Source organism: Phaseolus vulgaris, chromosome 8, assembly GCF_051622355.1.
Source record: "Phaseolus vulgaris cultivar YP4 chromosome 8, ASM5162235v1, whole genome shotgun sequence".
NCBI classification, from domain to species: Eukaryota; Viridiplantae; Streptophyta; class Magnoliopsida; order Fabales; family Fabaceae; genus Phaseolus; species Phaseolus vulgaris.
Genome location: NC_143505.1, coordinates 5,244,027 through 5,254,515, shown reverse-complemented (window position 1 = coordinate 5,254,515; position 10,489 = coordinate 5,244,027). Strand labels below are relative to the sequence as shown.

The window sequence follows — 10,489 nt, the reverse complement described above, 5'->3', positions numbered from 1 at the left end:
CATCGTCATAGGATTGTCGGAATTATTTTCTTCAAATCGTTCCTTTTTCAACCTACTTATCAATGTTAAAACTATTGACGCTATTAATGTTAAAACATATCTAACCATCCAATCATACAAAAATAAACCAATAAACTAATTTTTTTTGCCAAATCAATCCATATTTAGTATATACCAACACTGTTACTTTTCTCATTACATACTTTTATGAGTATGAACTATGACATTGCGAACTATTGTTTTGCGAACTGTTACTTGATACATACATTGTATAAACAATTCTGACAATTCAATCAAACTACACAAATGTTTGATAATTAAAAACTTGGCAAAAAGAAACACTTCAATATAGCTTACTCTAAGAATTAAAGAGGGAAAGCATGCTGGTTTACAGAAAACATGGATAAACTAACCATATCCTGCTAGGGTTCAACAAGAACCGTGTTTTTGGAAAAAATTCACAACCAATTCGATACTTTTAAAATTTTGTCTACATTTTACAAGCCTGTCAACCCAACACCAAAACCACAGAAAAAAGTAAAAAGGAGCATGCACACACCTCATACATTTTATGTTGCAGTACACATTATTATATTGAAGAACTCATACAAACCTTCAACAACAAAAAACCCAGTAAAATCCATATGTGCTTGCACAGTTAGAAACTACTGAGAGAATACTATTTTTTTAAAGATAAATCAGACCCATTGCCATTGACACCATACCAGCCTAAAACCAACCCAAAAACATCGAAGACTGACATTTGATAAAAGAACCTGGCCCTGGCAACTTCCTTGACCAAACATGTGGAGCTCTTTCTTTATGATGTTACAGAGATTAACTCACTAAGATAACTTAGCTTTTAATAGACCCACTGGGATCTTACTCAAGACCTTAGCATCAAACACAGCATACTGCTTTTTAATCTCAATAACTGCCTTCTCAGCAAGTGGATCTATCTTATCCTCGTACTTCTCATATAGCACAGGAGTCGTGTGCAGCAAGATAAAAGCTGCCCATGTAATCAAGAGAATATGTAAATGAACGAAGTCCAATACAAACTTTTGTTATAAAAATGATGTAATTAATGGAATACTAATTATTCTTACTTATATAGAAGAGGGTCAAGAAGTTGCACCAGTTCCCCACAATTGATAGAATCCAAACGCCTGCAATAACCTGACATCCACAAAGAAGCATCAAATTAGGCACCCATTTATGCATCAATAAAGCAAAGCAGCTTGCAAGAAAGTAAGAAGCGGTGTCATTTTGGTAAGTTTTAAATAACTGGCCCAAAACATCAGACATTATTTATGAAAAACTTTCATTTAATATGTACATAATGATAACAAATGGTTATGAAGTCACACACCATCAGGAATTTCTTCAAATCTCTTCCAGAACCGATACTATGCAAAACAGCAAATCCCCTGTTGATTTCAATCCTCAACACGGATGCCACTTGCAGGATTGGCTCCTCGGGAAGATGAACATCTGGAATGCGAGGTGGAGATCTGCAATATATAATTTGACATTCCACACAAGAGTTTAGATAAGGTAAACCCCAAAACACAAAAAAAAAATACTAAGAAATTCCAGAGACTCACTTGTGAATAAAAGTATGAGCATTAGACCACAAGAACAGAACTGCGAGCAACAGTATCAAAATGTGACACACCAGAGTAAGAAAGTGATACTCAAGCAACTCAAACAGGACCCAAACAGCAGTGGCTCCGCCAAGCACGCCAGCAGATATCTTCTTGTTCCTCCACAATAACACGTCAGCAGCTGCAAAAGGTAACCAAAAAAGAGTAGTAAGAAAAATAACATCATAGACTGATACTTCTTAGGTTCTCTCTACATATAACCACACACAACAGCATACAATTCTCCATTCAATGACTTATCATCAAACAACTCTGGTATTCTTCACGTAACATCACAATTCAGCCCTAGTCAATTTCATAATAAAGTTTATTCATTATCATTCAAACCATGAATCCAGCTAAATTCGACTCACCTATAATTAAAAACCACCTGAAAACATAACATGTAATAAACCAGAAACAGGGAAAGATCGCGAACATTCAAAAAACAATTCTGAGAAAACCCCATTTACTTAAGAAAGCCACCAAGGGAAGCACAACATATTAGGTAACCCCGATCAACGATAAGCGACACGAGGCAAGGTAAGGCCAAGTCACTTTTTTTTTCTTTCCCGATAGTTTCATCCACAAGATTCCCACATTGTATCTTTTTCTCAAAACGCAATGAAACGACGACCAAAGTAAGAGAGAGAATGAAAAGAACAGAGTTTTACGTTTTCCGGCGCCCAAAACGGAATGAACGGGCCTCTCCCTGCCGAAAAGGCGGAAAACCTTATCCTTAACGGACGAAGTGACGGTTTTTTCGGAATCCGAATCCGAAGAGGACGAGGAATCGTGACCGTGAAGCTTCTCGCTGATCTTATCCAGCAACGACTCGTCGGCGGCGGCGGCGGTGGTGACGGTGCTTTCTGGTTCCTCCGCCATTGAGCCGAGAATTTCGCAGATCGAAAGAACCCTAACCCTAGTGCGTCGATTTCGGAGCACGGAAATGGAAGTAGTTCTCTTCTTCTTTGGTGGTTGTTGTTGCAGTGAGTGTGAGAGTAGGGTTGGCAGTGCGAATCCCAGTATGACTTTTATATGTGTCACGAACGTCTAGGTTCGTGTGTCCGAACCACAGGCTCGGGGATGATTTGAAATCGAAATAGGAAATGACGGCGTTTGAATTAGGGATGACTGTAACGAGGACCTCAACCGTATTATTACAAAAAAAATTATTTTTTTTACATTTTATTTTAGGAAAAGTTTTTTTAAGAGTCCAATAATAGACATATGACAATCAATTATAATAATATTTTTAATTAAAAAATAAAATAAATATATTTAAAATAATAAATTATCACCACCCTTTATTTTAAGTAACATATTTTTTTCATGTATTATATTTTCACCAATTTTCTTATATGTTGAAGGTGGGAGAAAGGGAGGTACGAATTTATAGAAAAATGAGAGAAACGAGTACTGGTTTTGACTAGTGGATATATGAAGAAAAAAGGGGGAAAAAAGTCTTAGAAAGTGTACATAATCAATGTTTAATATATAATTAATTATAGTAATTAAATGATTGGTGCTTTAAAAAAAATTATGCATGATCCCATAATGGATTATGTTTTCATGAATTGTTTTCTATTATATTAATTAAAAAAAATAGTTTTGTACTCATTTCTTTCTAACCAACTAACATTTTTCACTCATTTCCTTCTCGAATTATTTATTTTATTGTTTCTTTTATTTTCACTTTAATGCTAAACAAAGTATTACATAGTTTCTGTTTTAAAGTTTTTTATATGCTTCTATTGTCGCTATATTTAGTCTTTCCATTAGTTTTTTTTTTTATTTAGTTTTGAAAATAAAGAAGATAGAAATAGGGATGTAATAAGTTGAAAAAAATAGAAAAAAAATGTTTTAAACATTATGTAATTTGATTAATTTGATAAACAACAATAAAAAATATATTGAGATACGAACATAACAAACAAGTAGATGTCATTATTTTTTAACTATAACAAAGAAAATTATATATTTACTATATAATAAAATATATTATCATATACTTATATTTTAAAATATTAATAAGTTGTGTGTAATTAATTACATTGGCTTGGATGTTATAAAATTATACATTTATAAAATACACGTATATATAAATAAACAACTCAATTTTACTTGCATCTACTTATACAGATCATGATTTTTTCTTAAATTCAACGCTAACATTTAGCACGCTTTGACAAATCTTATTAACTCCCTTATTATTCTTATTATTACTATCGGGAACACTGTGTATCCGCATTTTTTATTTTTATATAATTATGTTTAATAGTAAAATTGAATAAACAATATTATTATTCACACATCACACTTATATTATTAGTAAAAGTGAAAAAAAAATATAAAAACAATTATTAGTGTATTCTCTTATATATTCAGAGCAAAAATTATTCATCTTTTCCACCCTCTCCTTCAACATTACTTTCTTAATTTTATTACTTTCATTCTCATTGCTAACATGAATCAAAGTTTTAAGAATGGAGTTTCCTGAATCAAAAGTTTTGGTCTTCTCGCATTCCTCATTCTTTCTGATGCAATGATATAACTCTTGCACCCTATGAAGGCAAATTGTGACGGTCAATTTTCAATGGCATCAACGACCCTAATTACCCTAATTAAAAGCTCTTTTTCCCTGACACCCCACCACCGTCAAGTTATTAATCATAACACCTACGACGAACAACAACATCCATAAAGTGTAACAAAGAATATTTATGTATGTATATATAAAAAAAAGTACAATATATCACAAATAATGTCAAAATCAACGTGAATATATTTCAATTTTATTTATACATATTATCATCACAACCATGTGTTTAAGCATCAAAATCTTGTTTGAGTGAGAAATAATATAAAAAAAGTTAATGTTTTGTAAAGATTTTAATTTGAACTAAAAGTCCTAATTAATGAAAAGAAAGTGAATTGTTTCACTTGGAAAAAAAATATGTAAAAAGAAGAAGAGCAATTATTACTCTGATTTTCAATTAAGGCATGTTTGTGTTATATAGATGTATCATTGAATTTGAGGGTATGTCATTTATTTAGATTTATGACTTTCTTTGTGAATAATAAATATTATTTTCTCATGAAGATAAGTTTAGGGCAGTTCATCATAATGTTTTTTCTTAATTTTGTTCTTTTTTTTATTTGTATGCACATGGGCATAATGTTTCAAATTTCAATTAGGGCATGTTTGTGTTATTCATATTTTCCTCTCGAATCCTTACACATTCATTCACTCAAATCCTCACACTTTTATCCGTCAATCCAAACATAACCTTAAACAAGAATTCCTTGCTAAAGCGAAAATATACCAAATGAAAAATATTTTTTCTACTATAATTTTTGTTTGATTAGAATTTCTTACTTAAGGAGAAATAAAAGAGAACCTAAAGATTCAACCTTCATAGAACTACCAAAAAATTTACCAAATTCAATTTCTACCATTTCAACTATCCTCAACCAGTTTAAAGCAATTGTCTATCCTCCACTAAATCATTTAAAACTCAATGACAACAATCTCAATCAACATATCTATTTCAATTCAAACATATTGATTATAACATTCATACCAAATCAAAGTCTCTCTACTCAAAACTTTAAACTTATCAACATTATTTTCAAGATAAAAACTAAATACTCCCAATATCTTTTAATTTCACTACATAATCCAACATTCACCTTAGAATTCAAAAGAATTGAAATTAATCAAACTTGTTAACTCCTCTTGTCTCCAATTTTGTACGTCCAAATAAATGATCAACAAACTCGAACAAAGTTAGAAAACCCTAATATGATCCCAAAAGTTCTAAGTTGCAAAGAGAATATTGTTGTAAATCTAAACTAGTAGATGCTACTCTGACAAGCTCACTTCTCGTGTGTGTAGCATACAAATCAAAGAAGAAAAGAGAAATTAGAGATGAGAAGATTTTTAATATATATATATATATATAATATCGATTTATTTTATCTTAAATCTCTAGTATCTACTAAACTACAACTTCTTATAAGAGAAAATATGTGGAAAGATCTTATAATTCTATTGAGAAAGAGAATTTAAGAAAAGGATTAAAAAAATAGTAAAATTTTATAAATAGCAATGAATAAATTCCCACACATATATAGATATATATAATATAACATATTTTAAAATTTTATTCTATATTGTTCTTTAAATCATTCATACTAAACATAACAACTGGATCTTGCACTCACAAAAATAGTTTCACTAGAGGTATTTCATTCTCCAATCAACAAGGTGAACATATATAATAGATATATTTGATCAAACTTGAATGGGAATGTTAGCATGATCAATTGTGCATATTATAATATTAAGATATGTTTTATATAATTACTATAATAAGGTTGCAATTACTTTGATTAATTAACCTTTCACTTTTATAGTAATAATAATGCTTTCGTCAAAATAGGATATTTCATAATTTTGGTGTTCCAAATATGTGAAAAAAAATAAAGTATAACAATATAGTTTTCATATATTTGTTTTTCACAATTTAGAGGTTATAACATAACTCTGATAGGAACATTTGATTAAATATCATGTCAATAAAATATAATAAAGGATCACAGTTGTACAATTAAAATCTACAGGATCGTAATAGTATAATTATAAATACTAATTAGATGATAAAAATATATCAAACCTAAAAACAAATAGTATGGTGAAAACATTACATAGATGTAAGAGTAGATGTATTTGATTAAAAAAGAAGTTAGCATTAAATATAAAATCGTTATTGCTAGTTTATAATGTAAGATTTTTTATTTGGTAAATTTCAACTAATAAAAGTTGTTCTCAAATTCAATAAAATGAATTTATAAAGGAATTTACATTCCAACTTATTCTATGTCTATGTAAAAATTTAGTGAAGGTAGTGTTTTTAGAATTTTGCAATTTTGATATTTACCCACGATTTGAAAATTAATATAATAATTTTAAGAACCATTTTTAATATCATATATATAAAAGAATTCAATGAATATAAAATTTTAAAATAAAATATTATAGCAAAACAAATTTATATACCCCATTTAATATTAATACACAGTTGTTACAAATAATATTTGAAAAAAATATAAAACACTAATCAATAAACATTCTAAATTATAGTTTAAAACCGATGTTTAAAAGATTTTGAATTTAATTTAATTTGGTCTAACATCATCCATCAAACAAATTTAGGCATGGACTTGCAGATAGGAGTCATTAGTTGTATGAACAAAGGTTGGTGAAAAACATCATTCCCACAAGTGATTTCGATCTTCTACGGTCTCAAAAGACAGTGCAAATTTTAAAATATTAACTTTTTATGTAATTAAACAGATTCAACTGATGAAAATTTTACCACTGCTAACTTCTCAAGCTAGTTTTCAGCCAAAGTTAAGATTATGCTAAAATATTTTATGCTCACAGACAGCATTATTCTATATATGCCTTTCTCCAAAATGTGAATCTGAAAAAAATTATTCAGTAAATAATATATTTTTTTTCAAAGAGGGACAATAAATAGTGATACTAAAACTTTTTGCTGATTTATTATTCAACTCATAATGTGCAGATGCTTCCAATGCCTAAAAAGGTCTCAGCATGTCAGAAAGAAAGGCACTTTTATTTGTTTCAGTACAAAAGCCAATGATGGTGGAACCAGTTCTGCACTGAACTTTCTAAAGTACGAAATTGCTCAATTATCCTCACTTCATTTGAATTTGCATTTTGGACCCTCACATGGATGAATACAAGATTCACTACCAGTGTAGTAGTGTACCACCAAAATGGATAAAGATAGAAAAGTATGGAGTGTGTCTCAGAAGCTACGAACTCAAAATGTTGAATCAAAATGAAATGTCTGAGATTAGATTCCACGTCCAACGCATGCTAATAAATGGAGTTTGGCACTTACCTAGTGGATTATCCAAAACGCTGTTGTGACTTCTTAACAAATGCTTAATTTCAATCAGTGATAATAGTGATGTCCACTCACAAAGATATCTCGTATCAGGGTACTAACAGTTTGTTAAAAGTAATTTATCTATGCATTTAACTAATACATGCATAAAGTGGAACTGTAATAGTAAAAAACCAGCAAGTGGAGCTGATTATAGAAAGCACTAGTCAAAATGGCCTCCCATTTGTTCAGCAGTTCAAGTCTTCCACTCACAAAAAGTAAAGTGAGGTTTTCACTTAAATAACGAGCTCAATCTTTTTTTTCGAAATGTAAAAAGCTTAGTTGTTTCCACAGTTTGGATTAGAAAGTAGTTTACAAACACCATTTTTCTAACACGTGAAAACTTGTTTTTCAGTAAAGACAAAGTCATAAATGAACTACATGGTACCAAACCAGAAGAGTGATATCATAAAGAATAATGAAAATAGTCTGAGTTGTAATGATCCATAAGTCAAAACATGCGAGTGAAGTTAACACTATATTTTAGATTAAATTGCAGTTGAAACTGTGCTGAGTTTTTAATTTTTTCAATATGATTGACCACTAAAGGGTTTTGGTTGACGAGTTTCAGAGGGAGTTCTTGATGAAAAAGTGGAGAAGAGAAGAATATTTGACAGAGGTAATGTGTTCCGTGCATCTAAGAGTGTCAGGGATTGTTTGACATTGTAGACAGTGAAAGGGATATTTCATCTAATTCCTGTCAGGCAGTAGAATACAACAAGAATATTGAGAGAAAGAATGAAGAGATATCAAATACAAGCTGTCTACAAATAACGACAAATAAATGGGTCCATGACTCAAGAGAAAAAGGAACCCAAAAGGCATCAATATCTTCTTGTCCTGAATGAATCAAGTGGAGGCAAAGGAAATGACCAAAGCTAACACAATGAAAAGAAAATCATCTAACATGGGATCATGAAGACCAAGAAAATTAGCATCATCACCAAGGGATGAATGATGATTTCATTTGCGGCTCAAAACACCAGAACAATGAACAGAAGGTTATTTAGAAAACTACTGCAGATAATTTTACTCATTGCCCACCATCTTTTTAATGGTGTATGGAAGATTCGGATACACATTACACGTGTTTGACACTGCGTCAGATCACAGGGGATTCGGGACAAATACTCACATTCCCAGAAAAGATACTCCAAACAGCTTTTTGATTTTCACATCTGCGTGTTTTCTCTTGTAAGATGTTGAATCAAACACTCCAATTACATGAACATTAACTTCGATTCCTTAAGTACATGTCTTAAACCACATTGATACAGAAGGTTGTGAAAAATCAAATCAATCAAAATACACTAATGGTCGTTTGTTTTATCATTAAAAAAATCAAAACCAGTTTCATCCGCTGAAACTTACAATCCGGAACTGAAATTAACTTCAATTAAAAACCTTTTCAAATGCAAAACCAGTTTCATTAGAGTCCAAAACAAGCATACACTGTATGACACGAATCACGATCACCAGCCGCATCAAGCACCATATGAGGAGTCTTGTTAAACAAAAGAAAAACCCCAAATTTATAAAGAAAAACATTTAGTTGAATTAATATTATCTATGTAAAAGAGAAGAAACGGAACACCCCAACTAGCCCTAAGAATTTCCCCATTTCCCTCACATCAAACCTAAATCTAAAAGTAAAGAAGAACCCTCCAATTTCCCCACCCCACCTCTAAAAATAAAATCAAAATCAAAACTTCAAAAATCTCCCAATGACAAAAAAGGCAAAAGCTACATCACAAATTAACCCAAAAAGTCCAAAAAAAAAAAGTCACCTACTTCGCCTTCTATCGGCGGCGTACTGAGAGAGCGGCACCACCTCCTGCAGCGGCGTGGAGAGCGGCGTCGGGAGCGGGGAGTTGCGGCAAACGGGGCAGGAGCCTCTGAGTCTGAGCCAGGAATCGAGGCAGCAGAGGTGGAAGAAATGGCGGCACTCGGGCATCATCCTCAGCATCTCCGAATCCTTGTACTCGCACAAACATATGGAGCACGTGTTGTTATTGCCGTTACTATTCCGCGCGCTGCCCCTGTCGAACTGGAACCTGGGGTAGGAATTAATCACGCTCTGGTCCAGCCCCAGCGCCACGCTGGCCTCCTCGTCCTCCTCATCGTCCTCCGCCACGAAGATGACCCGTGGCAGGACAACCCCGTCGGAGGGGTTGGCGGCGGCGGTTGCGACGGCGGTTGTCTGGTTGCGGTGTCGGGTGGCGCGGCAGCAGAGGTAGGAGGAGAGGAGGAGGGTGGAGAGGAGGAAGAGAAAGGCAAGGGCTATGGCGATGGAGTAGCCAAGGCCAAGGTGGGTGAAGTGAGGGGAGGGAATGGAAGGGGACATGGGGAAAGGGAAGGAAGAGGAAGAACAAGAAGAAGAAAATGAGAAGGAGGAAGAAGAACAAGGAGAAGAAGAAGAAGAAGAAGAAGACGAAGAAGAAGAAGAGAATAGAGATTCTCCATTTGGGAAGGGTAAAGGGTGGGTGAGGGCTTCATCTGCTGCATTTAATACTTTGTTTTTTTTTTATTTTCTTCACAGACTCAATTCTCAGCAGAGGAGTTTCTCTGCATTAAATTCTGCGAGTGGAAGAGAGTTACTTATCACTCACACTATCTATCATACATCTTTTGACTTTCATTTCCTCATTTTCTTTTTCTTCAATATTTTACCATAACACTTCACTACTCATCAATCCCATTTTCTACTTCTCTTATTGTAAAAACAAAACCTATTCTTCATAATACTCTTTAACAGGATCACACTATAAATTTGTTTGCAATGCACATACCATGTTTGACTGATGATTATGATACTTAAATAATTAATTATGCATTTTATTAATTTTCTTTTACTTTTTTCTT

The 10,489-nt window shown here is 32.5% G+C and overlaps 2 protein-coding genes across 2 annotated transcripts; both read right to left on the bottom strand.

Moving 5' to 3' along the window:
• Positions 1 to 444: 444 nt before the first annotated feature.
• On the bottom strand, positions 445 to 2,784 carry LOC137823807 (Reticulon family protein). The gene is made up of 5 exons (XM_068629083.1): positions 2,321 to 2,784; positions 1,608 to 1,788; positions 1,373 to 1,514; positions 1,110 to 1,179; positions 445 to 1,012 (listed from the first exon to the last, which is right to left on the bottom strand). Exons 1-5 carry the CDS (start codon positions 2,529 to 2,531, stop codon positions 846 to 848), a joined length of 771 nt encoding a protein of 256 aa, XP_068485184.1. The 5' UTR covers positions 2,532 to 2,784; the 3' UTR covers positions 445 to 845.
• A 6,351-nt stretch (positions 2,785 to 9,135) lies between these two features.
• LOC137823808 (RING-H2 finger protein ATL67) lies at positions 9,136 to 10,262 on the bottom strand. Its single transcript, XM_068629084.2, has one exon. It carries the CDS (start codon positions 9,969 to 9,971, stop codon positions 9,411 to 9,413), a length of 561 nt encoding a protein of 186 aa, XP_068485185.2. The 5' UTR covers positions 9,972 to 10,262; the 3' UTR covers positions 9,136 to 9,410.
• Between the last annotated feature and the right edge of the window lie 227 nt (positions 10,263 to 10,489).